The 18,306-nt window shown below is 46.3% G+C and overlaps 1 protein-coding gene across 4 annotated transcripts in view; it reads right to left on the bottom strand.

Moving 5' to 3' along the window:
• Window positions 1-18,306, bottom strand: part of ADD2 (adducin 2) — a 175,495-nt gene that overhangs the window by 28,275 nt on the left and 128,914 nt on the right. For 3 of the 4 annotated variants that reach the window (XM_069766531.1, XM_069766533.1, XM_069766532.1), the window contains exons 5-10: window positions 15,139-15,219; window positions 14,189-14,338; window positions 13,951-14,094; window positions 13,752-13,850; window positions 9,511-9,687; window positions 8,689-8,937 (exon numbers count right to left, since the gene is read on the bottom strand). In XM_069766531.1, coding sequence (XP_069622632.1) covers window positions 8,689-8,937; window positions 9,511-9,687; window positions 13,752-13,850; window positions 13,951-14,094; window positions 14,189-14,338; window positions 15,139-15,219 — 900 coding nt within the window. The remainder of the gene's footprint in view (window positions 1-8,688; window positions 8,938-9,510; window positions 9,688-13,751; window positions 13,851-13,950; window positions 14,095-14,188; window positions 14,339-15,138; window positions 15,220-18,306) is intronic. The other variant, XM_069766534.1, reaches the window with a different exon arrangement.

Below are 18,306 nucleotides of genomic sequence, written 5' to 3'. Positions count from 1 at the left end.
CTAAATATTTGTACTTTGATTGTTTTTTTATTATTTAGATACAGAAATGTATTTATGGGAACAATATTTTTTTTTTCTTTATTTAGGATTTTTTTTTTTTTTACACAAATTAATACTTTTTTAAACTTTATAACATTGCCCCAGGGGGAACATCATGTTATAGGGTCAGATCACTGATCTGACACTTTGCAGATCACTGTGTCAGATCAGCGATCTGACATGCAGGGCTGCAGGCTTACCAGCACTTGCTCTGAGCAGGCGCTGGTAAGCCACCTCCCTGCAGGACCCGGATGAAGCCCCATGGCCATTTTGGATCTGGGGCCTGCAGGGAGTAGACGCTCGATACAAGGTGAGCACATCGCCTTGTACCGAGGGTCTCAGGGAAACACGCAGGGAGCCCCCTCCCTGCACGATGCTTCACTGTACCGCTGGAACACTGCGATCATGTTTGATTGCAGTGTTCTGGGGGTTAATGTGCCAGGAGAGGTCCGTGACCGCTCCTGGCACATAGTGCCAGATGTCAGCTGCGATTATCAGCTGACACCCGGCCACCATCGGCCACGCTCCCCCGTGAGCGTGGCTAATCGCATATGACGTACTATCCCGTCGGTGGTCATACGGGCCCACCCCACCCCGACGGGATAGTACATCATATGGGATTAAGGGGTGTGAGGCAGTGACCCCTGTTACAGCTAGGGGGCGCTGTATGTGCTCTCCAGAATGTGCAAGGAAGCGTAGTGAAGCCATGAGGGCGTGCTACAGCCACAGCTGTGGCTGTAATTAGAAGAGTGAAGCAGTGACTGATTAAAAAGCCCTGTAGTACTGGGGGAAGGGTGTCAGTGTGTTCTTGGAGGCAGACAGGGCAGTTGTCTGCAGAGCTCTCTCTGTGTGGAGCAACACAGAGGCTAAAGGAACCAGAGAGACTGACACCCTGCATCTTGGGTTGTCTTATGTGTACCCGGCTGCACTCCAGAAGATAAAGAGTGCAGTGCGCTGAGTGAGCACAGAGACTTGTTACCGGCGTGCGGTCACCCAGGGAAACTGGATGGAGGGAAGTTCGGCCTGTGTACTGACTGCGTCATATAGCCATGCATTATTAATGGACTGTAGGAAGAAGCCGTATATTATATTGACTGTGTGAAGTAACACAATAAAAGAACATTTTGTTTGAACTTGCTTGGGTCACTGCCGTTTCACTGTATATGGTCCTACCGCTGCATCACAGGGGCTAAAGATCCTTAAGGCTATGTGCACATGTTGCGGATTTTGCTGCAGGTCCGCAGCAACTTTCCATGCGTTTACAGTACAATGTAAACCTATGGAAACCGCAATCCGCAGTGCCCATGCTGCGGAAAAAAACGCGCGGAAACGCTGCGAGTTACATTCCGCAGCATGTCAATTCTTTGTGCGGATTCCGCTGCGGTTTAAACCTGCTGCATAATAGGAATCCGCAGGTGTAATACCGCAGGTGGAATCCGCACAAAATCCGCATAAAAACCGCGGTAAATCCGCAGGTAAAATGCAGTGCCTTTTACCTGCGGATTTTTCAACTCCGCTGCGGAAAAATCCGCAGAGCACCAAAATACGTGTACACATACCCTAACAGTTGGTAAGAATGAATGGTGTCAATCAAAACTACAACTTATCCTGCAAATAAACAAGCCTCATACATCTATGTGCATGGAAAAATGAAAAAGGTATGGCTTTTGGAAACAGGGCTGCCACTAGAAATTTCGGGGCCCCATACTGGCAAAATTTTCGGGGCCCCCTTGAAACTCCGCCCAGGCTCCACCCCAGCCCCGCCTCCAGGCTCCACCCCTCGAACTGTCCACAGTCCCACCGCTCTCTCTTGGAAAATCTCCTTTTTTCACCTATCACACATTGACAGTTCCCATCACCAGATCACACATATAGCCGGCAGCTTTTGTTTTGGCCAAAAGATTTTTTAAGCCGCCACCATAACACGGTAGACACTATTGGCCGGGCCCTACTCTGCTGTAACCTATTAAATATTTGTTAAAATATGCAATACAATTTAGGTATATTTTTATTTATTTTTCAATTTTTAAGATGACCTATAATACTACATACAAGGAACAAATACCACAGCACTATGACCAGACCACATATTACCACCACAGTGATCGAATAATATAAAATACAAGGAACAAATACCGCTACACCATGACCAGACCGCATATTACCACCAATGACTGAATACTACAATACTGATCAGTAATAAAAAAAAAAACCCACAATACTATCACCATCAGTGCCATTATACACAGGAGATCTGTACTTAGTATGCAGTGTCTGTGTAGAGGTAATACAGTGATCACCGGTGACATTGTACACAGGAGCTCTGTATATAATGTATAGGTAATACAGTGATCACTGGTGACATTGTACACAGGACCTCTGTATATAGTATACAGTGTATAGTGTCAGTGTATAAGTAACACTGACTCACCAGTGACGTCTCTAGGTGAAGTCCTTCATCTTTCATCCAGCACAGACCGCCATCACTTCATCCAGCCAGGACTCGTCTCTGCAGGAAATAACAGTTATCTCGAGTTCTGCTTGTAGAACACATTACTTAATTTTCCCAGCCTTTACATTACACCACATGAAGAAGGCAACACAGTATCACTCTACACAGTAACAGGACCGCCCCCCCCATTTAAAACAGTATACTCAAAAAATAAAATAAATGCATCACTGCAATAATAATATCCCTTAATTAGCCCCTATGGTAATATTCGCCATCCTAGCCCCCGTGTGTCTCATTCCTGGCGTCAGCCATATGTTCTCCCATCCTGCCCCATCTGTCTCCATCGTATCCATCCTGCCCCATCTGTCTCCATTCTGCCCCATCTGTTTCCAATCCTGCCCCATCTGTCTCCAGAACTCTGCCCCATCTGTGTCCAGCACTCTGCCCCATCTGTGTCCAATCCTGCCCCATGTGTCCAGCACTCTGCCCCATCTGTTTCCAATCCTGCCCCATCTGTGTCCAGCACTCTGCCCCATCTGTGTCGAGCACTCTGCCCCATCTGTGTCCAATCCTGCCCCATCTGTGTCCAGCACTCTGCCCCATCTGTTTCCAATCCTGCCCCATCTGTGTCCAGCACTCTGCCCCATCTGTGTCCAGCACTCTGCCCCATCTGTTTCTAATCCTGCCCCATCTGTGTCCAGCACTCTGCCCCATCTGTGCCCAGCACTCTTCCCCATCTGTTTCCAATCCTGCCCCATCTGTGTCCAGCACGCTGCCCCATCTGTGTCCAATCCTGTCCCATCTGTGTCCAGCAATCTGCCCCATCTGTTTCCAATCCTGCCCCATCTGTGTCCAGCACTCTGCCCCATCTGTGTCCAGCACTCTGCCCCATCTGTGTCCAGCACTCTGCCCCATCTGTGTCCAGCACTCTACCCCATCTGTGTCCAATCCTGACCTGCCCCATCTGTTTCCAATCCTGCCCCATCTGTGTCCAGCACTCTGCCCCATCTGTGTCCAGCACTCTGCCCCATCTGTGTCCAGCACTCTGCCCCATCTGTGTCCAGCACTCTGCCCCATCTGTGTCCAGCACTCTGCCCCATCTGTGTCCAGCACTCTGCCCCATCTGTGTCCAGCACTCTGCCCCATCTGTGTCCAGCACTCTGCCCCATCTGTGTCCAGCACTCTGCCCCATCTGTGTCCAGCACTCTGCCCCATCTGTGTCCAGCACTCTGCCCCATCTGTTTCCAATCCTGCCCCATCTCTGTCCAGCACTCTGTCCAGCACTCTGCCCCATCTCTGTCCAGCACTCTGCCCCATCTCTGTCCAGCACTCTGCCCCATCTCTGTCCAGCACTCTGCCCCATCTCTGTCCAGCACTCTGCCCCATCTCTGTCCAGCACTCTGCCCCATCTCTGTCCAGCACTCTGTCCAGCACTCTGCCCCATCTCTGTCCAGCACTCTGCCCCATCTCTGTCCAGCACTCTGCCCCATCTCTGTCCAGCGTTCTTCCCTGGGCCCCCTGGATCGCCGCTCTCAAGGAAAAAAAAAAAAAAAAAGTTCTTCTTACCTGGCCGTGCTCCTGCGGCGGGCGAAGTTCTCTGTCTCCATGCAGCTGCAGTGTGCACTCGCCGGCGACTGACAATGACGTCAGACGCCGGCGACATGCACGTACGCTGCGGCTGACGTCAGCTGCCAGCCTCAGATTGGCTGGCGGCTGTTAACTATTGACGTGCGGGCCCGCACCCGCACGTCAATAGCTTTGAACAGCTGCAGCATCGGCGCTAAGGGCCCGGTTAGCCTGCGGCTGCCGGTAGGGGCCCGGTGAGCAGATGAGACGGGGCCTGATGCGGGCCCACTCTGCCCACCGGGCCCCATACGCCAGTCACGGCTGTCATGCCCTGATGGCGGCCCTGTAAAATGCTCACATACAGTGAGGCAAAAAAGTATTTAGTCAGTCAGCAATAGTGCAAGTTCCACCACTTAAAAAGATGAGAGGCGTCTGTAATTTACATCATAGGTAGACCTCAACTATGGGAGACAAACTGAGAAAAAAAAATCCAGAAAATCACATTGTCTGTTTTTTTAACATTTTATTTGCATATTATGGTGGAAAATAAGTATTTGGTCAGAAACAAAATTTCATCTCAATACTTTGTAATATATCCTTTGTTGGCAATGACAGAGGTCAAACATTTTCTGTAAGTCTTCACAAGGTTGCCACACACTGTTGTTGGTATGTTGGCCCATTCCTCCATGCAGATCTCCTCTAGAGCAGTGATGTTTTTGGCTTTTCGCTTGGCAACACGGACTTTCAACTCCCTCCAAAGGTTTTCTATAGGGTTGGGATCTGGAGACTGGCTAGGCCACTCCAGGACCTTGAAATGCTTCTTACGAAGCCACTCCTTCGTTGCCCTGGCGGTGTGCTTTGGATCATTGTCTTGTTGCAAGACCCAGCCACGTTTCATCTTCAATGCCCTTGCTGATGGAAGGAGGTTTGCACTCAAAATCTCACGATACATGGCCCCATTCATTCTTTCATGTACCCGGATCAGTCGTCCTGGCCCCTTTGCAGAGAAACAGCCCCAAAGCATGATGTTTCCACCACCATGCTTTACAGTAGGTATGGTGTTTGATGGATGCAACTCAGTATTCTTTTTCGTCCAAACACGACAAGTTGTGTTTCTACCAAACAGTTCCAGTTTGGTTTCATCAGACCATAGGACATTCTCCCAAAACTCCTCTGGATCATCCAAATGCTCTCTAGCAAACTTCAGACGGGCCCGGACATGTACTGGCTTAAGCAGTGGGACACGTCTGGCACTGCAGGATCTGAGTCCATGGTGGCGTAGTGTGTTACTTATGGTAGGCCTTGTTACATTGGTCCCAGCTCTCTGCAGTTCATTCACTAGGTCCCCCCGCGTGGTTCTGGGATTTTTGCTAACCGTTCTTGTGATCATTCTGACCCCACGGGGTGGGATTTTGCGTGGAGCCCCAGATCGAGGGAGATTATCAGTGGTCTTGTATGTCTTCCATTTTCTAATTATTGCTCCCACTGTTGATTTCTTCACTCCAAGCTGGTTGGCTATTGCAGATTCAGTCTTCCCAGCCTGGTGCAGGGCTACAATTTTGTTTCTGGTGTCCTTTGACAGCTCTTTGGTCTTCACCATAGTGGAGTTTGGAGTCAGACTGTTTGAGGGTGTGCACAGGTGTCTTTTTATACTGACAACAAGTTTAAACAGGTGCCATTACTACAGGTAATGAGTGGAGGAAAGAGGAGACTCTTAAAGAAGAAGTTACAGGTCTGTGAGAGCCAGAAATCTTGATTGTTTGTTTCTGACCAAATACTTATTTTCCACCATAATATGCAAAAAAAATGTTAAAAAAACAGACAATGTGATTTTCTGGATTTTTTTTTCTCAGTTTGTCTCCCATAGTTGAGGTCTACCTATTATGTAAATTACAGACGCCTCTCATCTTTTTAAGTGGTGGAACTTGCACTATTGCTGACTGACTAAATACTTTTTTGCCCCACTGTATATACATACAGTATACCAGTATATGACGTCTTCTCACGCATTATAGGTGAGGTGTGTTATTAAAGATAATTCATAAAAATACACACATGCATTGTGTGCTGGTATTAGGGTACAGAGTGCAGCACTCCTCTGCAGACATGGCATCTCTACACTGATAGAACTATAATATATATATATACATACACATATACACACACACTGTACACTATACATTACGTACAATATATACTACAGATACAAGGATCATATATATATATATATATATATATATACACACTGTACGCTATACATTAACTACACTATATACTGCAGATACACTATTACATATACAAGGATCATCTCCAGTATATCCATACACTTATTTACAAACAAGAAAATACATATACTGCACACTACACTATATATTACATACACTATATATTACATCCACTATATACACCATAGTATCATACGCACACTATTATATATACTTACCTATCCTGCAGGGCCTTCACCACCTGCACCATTATCCCAGGCCAGCAGACAGCCAGGGCAGAAGTCAGTAGGAGCCCCCAGCACAGCAGGAGACTATAATAAGAGCAGCTGCTTCCTCTTCCAGTGCAGACTCTTGGTCACCCCCTCCCCCGGTCCCGACTGCAAGTGATGCAAGTACAGGGAGACTTCCTACACAGCAGTTTCCTAGCACTGGTGTTATGGAGGGACAGAGAAGTGTAGCCTAGTGCAGTAGTGCCGGCAGCTTGATCCCACAGGAATAGTGGGGCCCCGGGGTCCCTCCTGCAGCCCAGTGAGAAGCCCTAGTTCTGGAGCCACTAGGAGGCAGCACCACAGAATTGCTGACCTTTACTGGCTTCAATCTCTTCCTGCAGAGCTCCGGTCACTGCTGCTGTTATGTTCTGGAGTAGGTGAGGGTGAGAGATGATGGAGGCAGAGCCTCTGCTGGAGGCAGCACCGAGCTCTGCACAGAGCAAGAGCCCAGGTCCTTGTGCAGCGTCTGCTGCAGTGAGTGCGGCCACATCAGGCAGGAGCGATGCAATCACCTCATAATGCCTCCAGCCCAGCAGGAAAAGAGGTGGGGCCCAAAGTGTATGAGACATGCTGACTGCGAGTCTGGTCAGTCCGGGCCCTCCCTCCTTGCCTCTCCTCACCGGGCCCCCCCTCCTTGCCTCTCCTCACCCGGCCCTCCCTCCTTGCCTCTCCTCACCGGGCCCCCCCTCCTTGCCTCTCCTCACCCGGCCCTCCCTCCTTGCCTCTCCTCACCGGGCCCTCCCTCCTTGCCTCTCCTCACCGGGCCCCCCCTCCTTGCCTCTCCTCACCGGGCCCTCCCTCCTTGCCTCTCCTCACCGGGCCCTCCCTCCTTGCCTCTCCTCACCGGGCCCTCCCTCCTTGCCTCTCCTCACCGGGCCCTCCCTCCTTGCCTCTCCTCACCGGGCCCCCCCTCCTTGCCTCTCCTCACCGGGCCCTCCCTCCTTGCCTCTCCTCACCGGGCCCTCCCTCCTTGCCTCTCCTCACCGGGCCCTCCCTCCTTGCCTCTCCTCACCGGGCCCTCCCTCCTTGCCTCTCCTCACCGGGCCCCCCCTCCTTGCCTCTCCTCACCGGGCCCTCCCTCCTTGCCTCTCCTCACCGGGCCCCCCCTCCTTGCCTCTCCTCACCGGGCCCCTTACACATGTAATGGCTGTAATGCCCTGATGGCGGCCCTGTTTGGAAATAAGGAGAGGAGAAAGCGAAAGCGCAAAAACTGAAACCTGCCCAGTCTGGAAGGAGTTCTTCTAATGCTGGGACATCTGTAACCTGAAGGATCACTCACCACATGGAAGTGGTAGGAAGCAGAAACAGAAGCCATATTGCAAGTTAAGAAGAGTAGAAATATACTTGGAAGATCCTGAGTCCCTATGTAAAAGCCTCCTGCCTTACATGTACTATTTCACATACTTATCTGGCAGTGAGGTCGTTTGGACCCTTCAGGCACCATGGTTGGCGTTTGACTGCTACTTCTGCACCACTTTTCCTAATTTTATATGTAGACATTAAAGGGAATCTGTTAGCAGAATTTCACTCCTGAAACTATTTATATGCACATGTAGCTCTTTCAAAGACCAGTCCTGCAATACCTTAACATCGACAGTCTGTCCCTTAGCAATGGAATTGATATATGCAAATGGGGCTGAAGAGCTATGGTAGATCTGAAGCCTTTGTCACTCCAGCTCTATTTCCCACGCAGTACTGACTCCTCCTACTTTATTGACAGCAGCTATGCTGTGTGACTACAGACAAAGGAATGGTCAGTCAAACAGGAGGCAGCACTGGGTGAGGAATAGAGCTGGAGTGACAGAGGCTTCATAACCACAAATAGTTCTTCAGCCTCATTTACATATCAAGTCACACGCTGATTTCTCAGCAAACGAAGAACAGACCTGTCCTGTAAATGTATTGCTGAACTTCTATTTGAAAGAGCCACATACTTATATGATCTGGGGTCAAAACAGAACACATATCAGGAGTTGTCAGAATGCTGCAGGCAGCACATGACTATTGTCACCTTGTGGTCAAAATTAGAACAGCAGAAGATTACATAGTCATATTTTCCAAATTATTCTGCTGAATAGACTGTCATGTAGGTTTATCTACCAAACAATGGCATCACTGATGTTAAGTCCCTTCTCACCGTGGTCTTGCTCTTCTGGCTGCTCACGTTTTCCTCTGCCACATTGACCCTTAGGTACGTGTTGGGTGTATTTAACCAGCGGGTCTTCTCCTTCTGCTGTTTCTGGGCATGTTGTCGCAATGTCGAGAGAGGGACACCTTCTTCTTCAAATACAAATGCAGTCACTGTGGCGGGTATCTCCACATCACTCTTGTGTCTTGTCTTCTCTTGTACAAATGGGTGCCGGTAGGTATAGCCTGTACGGTAACCCTATGGAATATACATCATATTTTATCATTCTGAAAGATGGATGCGTTCCCACTGGGCAAAGAAGGAAAATCACGGTCACATCGAAATGAGGACTTTCATGTAATGTTTATAGTCACCTTTCTTAAATAACAGAAACTAGATATGTTTGGCCTACAATCCCAACAACAGAACCTAGATAGTCATTACATACAAAGAGCTATCACTTTACCCATGACAGCACAGACATTCACTTGTCTCTAATAAGGGATTCCCCATTCTTTCTGTCATGTAATGACATAATTATATCATCTAAAACTGCATCTTGTGATCGCCCTACGATAAACGTAAAAAAAAAAAATCAGGATTCAAAGAGGCCTTGGATTCATAAACATGTGGCATAAAAAATAATATCCACAGATGTATTTGTGTCTATCAGCAGTAAATTCTTAATTATAGGAAAGGCTGGCACCACTGCGCCCCATCAACATATACAGAAAGTAAAAAATAGCTGTAAAGTAAGAGTAATACAAAGTTAAATATTGGTTTGAGGAATATTTAAAGTATGGAAATCAATGACTTACGAGATAAACTCACCAAATTATCCATCATTCTCATTAGAGCCTCAAATTCATATTCGCCTAATCTGCTCTTCTGCATGGGTCCAAACATGCTCCCTGCCCAGCCAACTGTGCCCACCTCATGTGGACGATACTTTTCCCGATCTAGCAAGATGAGATTTTCTGGCCCTCCGGCACTAGGCACAGCCGAGACCTAAAACATGAGGATTTAATATTAACGAAGTAACAGGTCGGCCATATTGGAACTTGACATGACTGAGAAATGACAGCCCTCAGCCTGGCCGAACACAAATGGCCTACACATCACACCCCCTTTCTTCTGTTACCTAATCTTCTTAAAAATTACCAATAATGAGAAACATTATAAATGTGGATAAAGTGGCCACAGTAGCCTTTATTAATAATAATATTAACAGTATTATTTCTCATACCTAAATATAAGGATAATTATTTGGAAGCTTTTCTAATAAAACCGGGCACCATCAGCAGCTCCTCATTGCCCCCAACCGCATAGTGACAATTCTGAGACCCTTCAGCTGAGTGGTGCCCCCGTGATTTGTCCCTCTGAGACCTCGGATCAGTAGTGACTCACCAAGTATTTCTTAACACTTATACAAGGGGGAGGGGGTGACCCTACCAAATCAGGTCCCCTACCCCCATTCTTTACCATACCACCATTTCCAATTGGCTTTCCAAAGACCTGTTCCCGCCAGCTGCCATGATGTGATTTTTAATCCCGAGCAGCCGACAATCATAAAATCTTGTCCTTTAAAAATTCATAACAGAGTAGTGGAGCCAACCTTAGGGAAGGGTGGGTGTTAGACTGCTTTACCAACGGACTACCCCTTAACCGCCAAGCAACCCCTATATACCCAGCCTCAACCACCAATCAGGTAGGGTGTATCATGATACCACTCCCATAACCCACCCCAAACTTTTCAGTATGGCCCAGCCTCCAACAAACTAAAATGCCATCTTAGGATAACTTTCAAGGATCCTATAACTCAGTACCCCACACAGGCCCCTAGGCCTGGCATACATCCTAGGTATGAGGCTCTCTCTTTTAGTCCCTTTGGGCCACAGTACAGGCCTTACTTTCTGGTTGAGGACATGATTAACTGCTCTTGCACAGGTAGAGGCTTATATGTCTTGAGTTTACATCTTTTGGGCAACTCTAGGGATATGCAGTTTTCTAGGGTGAAGCAGCATCATGGACGCTATTGGACACTTCTGGCATATGACACTAATGGCGCATAGAGGGTCAGGAGTGTGTAGGGTAATGTAAACCCGCCTATTGTATTGTTATCAGCATATAATATGCGCTGTAAATGAAAACTGTAATTGTGTTTCATCAAAAACGTTGCACCGTTTCCTTCTACAGCCTCTGTGTTACTCTGTCTATTACTGACTGTAGAATGAGTTAACTGAGAATCTGTGAGGGGGTGTTTGAAGATTCCCACTCCACACCTGTTTACCTGTGTTATAGGCTATGTGCACACTTTCAGGATTTTTCGAGTTTTTTTGTGTGTTTTTTCAGCTGTTTTCCGCGGGAAAAACGCTTAAAAAACGCATACATAAGCATCCCATCATTTTTAATGCATTCTGCAATTTTTGTGCACAAGATGCGTTTTTTTCCGCTAAAAAACGCATCGCGGTAAAAAAACGCAGCATGTTCATTAATTTAGCAGATTTTTTCCGCTATTTAATGCATTGGTAAAAAAAAGTGCAAAAAACGCGCAAAAAAACATCAAAAACGCAAAAAAAAACGCATGCGGATTTCCTGCAGAAAAAATCCGGTTTTGTTCAGGAAAATTCTGCAGAAAATCCTGACATGTGCACATAGCCGTAGCCATTAGATGACAGTGGTTTGCAGATTCATACGACTGTCACCTGTATGTCAGTTGGCACCAGTTTGAGCCGCCACCAGCGACAGTTGGAAAACTGAAGGATGACTGAGAGTTGCAGGCGGCCATCTTGAAGTGCAGTTAGAGAGAGACAGATGTGACAGAATCACGGGAGAGTTAAAGGGAACCTGTCACCCCCAAAATCAATGGTGAGGTAAGCCCACCATCATCAGGAGCTTATCTACAGCATTCTGTAATGCTGTAGATAAGCCCCCGATGTAACCTGAAAGAGGAGAAAAAGAGGTTATATTATACTCACCCAGGGGCGGTCCCGCTGTGGTCCGGTCAAATGGGTGTCTCAGGTCCGCTCCGGCGCCTCCTATCTTCATTCCATGACGTCCTCTTCTGATCTTCACGCTGCGGCTCTGGCGCAGGCGTACTTTGTCTGCCCTGTTGAGGGCAGAGCAAAGTACTGCAGTGTGCAGGCGCCGGACCTCTCTGACCTTTCCGGCGCTTGCGCACTGCAGTACTTTGCTCTGCCCTCAACAGGGCAGACAAAGTACGCCTGCGCCGGAGCCACGGCGTGAAGACCAGAAGAGGACGTCATGGAATGAAGATAGAAGGCGCTGTTCCGGACCTGAGACATCCATCGGAGCAGGACCACCCCTGGGTGAGTATAATCTAACCTCTTTTTCTCCTCTTTCAGGTAACATCGGCGGCTTATCTACAGCATTACAGAATGCTGTAGATAAGCCCTTGATGATGGTGAGCTTACCTCACCATCGATTTTAGGGGTGACAGGTTCCCTTTAAGAAGAAAGGGTGTGAGCAGTATGCTAGCAGCGGGTCAGATTACTGAGGAAAGGTGAAACTGTCCCTGTGATTCCTGTCAAAGAAGAATCACACTGGGGAGAAGTCTATGGGGTGGAGCCGCATATTCATGACTGTAATGGGCGGCACCACGTGACCGCTCATACAGTAGAAGGTGCGGCAAGGACAGGACGCTGCGAGGGAGCCGGGTGAGTATTTTAGTAACAGCGGGCGGGCGCACAGGGAGTGGGAGGGGGGTGGGGACAGGGATCTTTATTTTAAACACGAAAAAAAAAAAAAAAAAAGGATTTTTCATATCTTCTTTCCAGCGAACGCTGCTGGAGAGAAGATATGAATGGCGGCTTCAGCACCAGATGCAGGGGACAGCGCTTATCTCTAGCGCTGTCTCCTGCACGCTCCGTGTGGTACCCAGTCGGCACACGGGCGGCACACGTATGCCGCTCGTGTGCCACACGGATGGCCTATGTGAGCTCATGGACACACGGACACGGATAACTCCGGTACCGATTTTTTCGGTACCGGAATTATCTGGACGTGTGAGACTGGCCTATGGCAGAACCACTGGTCAGGCAAATTATAGTACCCGATAGAACATACTGGGCCTATCGGTTGTGCAGCACTGGGGTCCTAGCTGATCCGGACTAGGTGTGTGTGATAGTTAATTGTCTTCCTTTCTTGCTTAAACTAGTTCCTTAACAGATTGCCTGGTCGTGTTCTTTGTCCTTGGCCCACTGTATCCTGGGAGAGACCACCCCGGTACACAGTCTACAGCTCTGTCAGCTAGCTATGAGGGTCTGATTAGGAGTTGGAAAGTTTTTTATGTGTCTTTTTCTGAGCTCCTGTCAGCTGATTTATGGCAACAGACCACGCCAAAATTGAAGGTGCAAGGAAACAAAGAGGCCGAAAAAGAAAGCAAAATGGAGCAACATTTGTAATGAAACCTAATTGCAAAAATGAATTTTCGACCATACATGCATTTAAGATAAAAAAATAAAGTCTTTGTTATGAAACCCAATTGCAAAAATGATTTTTTGACCACACATGCATTGAAGATAAAAAATAAAGTCTTCAGAGGCAACAAGCCCTTTAATATGATGAGGCAATACTGCTAGCTCTCACACTTGGCCCCTTAAATCTGAGAGGGTCTTAATGGTTCTTTTGTTCCACATGAGGAGTCCAATACTACAAATAACATACATTATACATGTAAGTCGGGGCTCTGTCTACAAACTTTGCACTACAGTGGTCTCCTAGCTGAATCTGTCCAGCTGCTGAACAACTACAACTCCCATCGTGACTGTCAGACACCATTAATACAACTTACAGTTCAGATGATGGACTGCATGTTGGGAGTTGTTGTTTTGCAATTGTGGGGATCCACATGTTGGAGAACATCAGTCTTTGATCTATGGATCTCCTGACAACCGTGTTGGGAGTTGTCCTTTTGCAACAGTGGTTGTCAGGGCAGCTGGGAGTGGTAGTTTTGTAGCAGCTGTGGAGCCACTGGTTGGTGATCACAGAAGAAATATATGGAAAGTGGGGAAAGGCCCACAGCAGATCTATTACAATAATCTATACTCTACCTGGATTTCACAGGCCGCCTGGAGATGAAAAATTTTATAAAAAGCTTCTTCTACCGATTCTCCCAGAGCTACAACCCCATGATTCCTCAGGACAAGCACCTAGAAAGTAAAGCACAGTCATTTTCTGCATTGCCTCAGAAATAAAGCCTACACCGAGGAAGAGCCAGAAACCAGTCATGGAAAAAAGACATGGCCGAACCTTGCATGTCGGTCCCAAACTCTTCTGCAGTTCAATCCTGTCCTTTTCTTCTTCCATGTCTCCATTGAAATCATAGTACACCACTTCTCCTGCCAGTAGAGCGTCATGGGAGATAGGCAGGAGGCCACATTTCATGGCCGACACCTGTGAAGACCACAAGACTTCCCTCAGTCAGACCTGTGTGACCAGCACTGATCGCCTGCCCCATCCCATGTACGGTATCATTCTTATATCTCACCGCCGTGGTTGCCGCTGTATGGAGCTGAATGATACATCTCACATCGGGCCGCGCTGAGTAAATGGCTGAGTGCAGACTGAAGTCACTGGTGTCCACCTCAAAGATAGAGCTACCGACCTCCACCATCTCCCCCAAAATATTCACTTTGACCTGTGAATGACATTGGATGAAAGGAAATCAGAGGTGATGGCAGCCCCCAAACCACATACTGAGCATGTAATGTGGAAGTGATATTTCATGAAATGAAGAGGGCTAGACAAACATGGATCTATCCCTAGTGTCCCGGCGCACTGACGGTTCTTTTAAGCCTCATCGCCACCTATTATTCTGACTCACCGTCAGTTGACCAGCCTGGTTCTGTTTCCTCCCGGCTTGTTGTTTTTTTCCAGCATGTCTGATTGATGCAAATCCGAGTATTCTATTGATTTGGGGCCATACAAGTATACAATTATACCTAGCACACTGATGAAGGTCCTGTATCGACCGAAACGTTTGTGATTTACTGTATGTAATAAATCCCCACTTTTTTGCATCACAACACCTTGGAGTGTGCTAGTCACTTTATATTGATTGTTTTGCATGGACTCATAGAGTTGAATGGGCGAGTGCCATCCGATTCTCAGAGGCAAATCGGGCAAGCTGCGATATTTTCCTGGAACCGACTTGGTCTGAGGAAAAAATTGGACATGCACACAACCTCGTAGAATATCATGAGGACGAGTGCTATCTGTCAAAACCAAGGATAGCACTTGTTCGATTTTTACGGGCGCATGCACGAACACTAATACACATTAAAGGGGTGCTATTCCAGTATGTACATTTTAATTATTTCATGCATCCATAAGGATTCTACAGTGATGATGGGAGGGAAGTTAGACCATGCACTCATAGGTCATTGCTCATAAATTACTTAAGAGACTATCGGCTCCCTCAATTATTTTATTACTTACTAGGGTTGACGCCGACACTTCATTACAAGCCACTCCACGCGGGCTGATTAAGAAGTGATCCTGTTCTTTATTAACCCTGATCTGAAAATGAAGAATAATAACATAACAGCATAGGAAAGAAAAATGGGCATAATAACAATGGGAATCTCTGACCAGATGAGAAAGTCACCGTGCAAGCACTGAGGGTTTATAACATTCACATTTAAAAAAACACATACACTACGTCTCCACATATTAAACAACACAAAAATGGAGAACATTTAGTTCCAATGACTAGAAGAACTCATTGCTTTATAATAGAGATGCCCACATTTTTCTGGTATGAGGGCCACTTTGTCAGATTGCACCAACCCTAAGGCCAACAGTAATAATTAAAAGAATTGTCCCCGTTCAGGAAATCTTATTCCCCTGGTCTGTAACTTGGTGTTGGTGAACTATGTTGCGTTGCGTTTTGTTGCATTTTTTCTGCAGGTAAAAAATGAAGAAAAAATAAAACAAAAAGTGTAATGTGTGAATATAGCCTTAGGCTATGTTGCGCTGAGTTGTATTTCGTTGCGTTTTATCTACAGGCTAAACCTGCCCTATTGTCAGTAAAGAAGCTACATACAAAAAGCAAGTTTTGCTGCTTTTTTTCTGCATTTTTTATGACCCCAAAGTTCAGCTTTGCTTCCAGCAAAGAAGCATGAACAATGCAATGTATTAAGTCACCAATGCAAGACATACTGTATGTGACGCCATAAAATTATTTTGGAAAAAAGGGCAATTTGATCAAATTATTTAGTGGAAAAAGATTTTTATGCCTGAAAAAATACACATGCGTTCATGAAAAAATACACAATTAGAAATGTAACCGCGGGGTGAGCTGAATTGATTGGGAATGGTTTACCTAAGACATTGGTAGAGCCTTAAGTTTGTAGGACACTGTTTACTTTCACACTTTGGTCAGCCCTTGAGTTGGTCAAGTATTGGTCAATTTCACACCTTGGTCAGCCAAAGTTTACTTTACACATGTCACTAATTTAATTAAACTGCACTAATCCTAACTACCATTCTCAGGTGAGGAGACCAAGACATTTTGGTTTAAATCACAAAAATAAATCGGTTTTACATACTGCTGCATCTGCTTTTCTGCATTTTTTTTCACTACCAGCAGCAAAACCTGATACCTGTGCCTTTTGCTGCGTTTTTGCACTTATTCATTGCTTTCTATGGGGTAAAAAAAAGCTGCAAAAACGCTGAAATAAGTGACATGCTGCAGTTTTCAAAAACGTAGCAGTTTTCCAATTCAGTCAGGGAAAAAAAACAATGTGTGTGCATGAGATTTCTGAAATCTCATAGCTTTTGCTGGCACTGTAAAACGTAGCTTAAAATTAGCATTAAAAAAAACATCAAAATGCAACCTGTGAATATAGCCTAAGGCTGTTTTTTATGATTTTTTATGTCCTTTTTCAGTTAACTGTTTTTTTATTTCAATGTAGGGACTCGCAAGACAATGAGGACCCTTGACGTGGGTTGCGATCTTGCATATTTTGGCCAAAATAACAACCAAAGCCTCATGTATTTTATATATCATTTTTATCTTCTTACTGCCCTTTTTTTTATTCTTAACTAGGCCCTTTAGTGTTAGTTGGGTGAATTGGGCGTCTATGCTTGTGTGGTACACTTATATGTTTGCCTGATCTAACAGTATGAGCGTCATCAATAGGCAGGCACAGCGCATCACACGTACCTGTGTGACTGGCGCCCTATACAAGCCTTTTCCATGTGCATTTATAATACTAGGTGCCCTCCCACTCCATCGGTGGTACGTTTGTGAATGGTTGTTTCATCAGTATTTTGCACTTGTGCTGTCCCCACCTTTATTATGGGGGTCTGCTGCACCCTGCTAGTACTTTGGTATTGTGACCTGGTGTTGCTGAGTAAGGCTGCCTTTTTTCTGTGAGTTTTATTGTTCATTAATGCTCTTTTTCAGTGAATTGCCCAGCGCAGTCTGGTGTAAGAATAAAAAAAGACCGCACTCTACTCACTGTCTCCTTGTCAGTCTCCACCAAATCTCCTGATGCCTGGCATTGGCTGTGGCGCTGATATCTCGTCAACAGCTAGTCAGTGAGCTCGGCGCCTCTGCCAGTGTAGACAGAACTTCCCGCTCACAGATGTGAAGCTCACTGATTGGCTGCCACTCTGTCGAGGTGACATCAGCGGCACAACCAATGCCAGACTTCAAGACCAGAGGCGGAGACTCAGTGCTGGACCTGGGAAGGGTGAGTGTAGATCTTTTTTTTTTTTTTATATATATACTAAAGTGGACAAAGAGATATTACTATTTGAAACTTGTATTGCACATCGAAATATAGGCCAGATGCCCGATGAGTGCCGATTCCCATCTATAAATAATAGGACGCCTTCTTCGCTCACATTTCAGAAACGAAGAGATCATGTGTGCATAAGTTTCTCCATAGCAGTGTATATGAATTGATGAATTAAGGCACTTCATCTCCTTTCCAGAGGGCCACACACGGATCAGAAGACCCCAATACTGCCAATGGCAACACAATGTACTATTAGTATTCGCTCATTTCTGTCTCTGTGGCATTCCCATTTTCTCTAACATATGAGGGTCTACACAAAATGGCATCCAGGCCTGTATGTGATTTCCGGGTCGCAGGTTGTGCTCCCCTGATTTATAACTTCAGCAATGACCTTAGAGCCTGAGAAAATAACAATGTGATGTAGGAGGTCTGAACACCACATGTCTGAAGACTTGGACTGAAGACTCATTAAGGGGCTGCACGATGGAATTTCGCAGAATCACAGGTCGTGTTGCCAAATCTCCCTCTATGCCAGTGAATGGAGTCTCACTGTGAAGCACAAGGTGTAACCACAATGACCAGCAAATCGCAAAAAGTTGGAACCAGTTGAATTTTTTACCAATTGCTTGTAGCTGTCACATTACTTCGCAGGTCACAATAAGACCCCATTCACCCGTGTTATGTAGCAATGGCGTAGAGTGATCTTTGGCTGCACAACCTGCGTCACAGCCAAAGCTGCCGTGTAGCGACTAAGTATCGCTCAAGGGCCCAGACATTCACCTTTATAATACAGTAGTATAGCAATAATGCCAGATATCAGCCTCGATACTGGTCTTTGGAGACAACATATTAACAGGCT

The sequence above is a fragment of the Ranitomeya imitator genome, chromosome 4 (assembly GCF_032444005.1).
Source record: "Ranitomeya imitator isolate aRanImi1 chromosome 4, aRanImi1.pri, whole genome shotgun sequence".
NCBI lineage: Eukaryota > Metazoa > Chordata > Amphibia > Anura > Dendrobatidae > Ranitomeya > Ranitomeya imitator.
The sequence above is the reverse complement of the archived record's forward strand: the minus strand, read 5'-3'. Positions and strand labels throughout refer to the sequence as shown.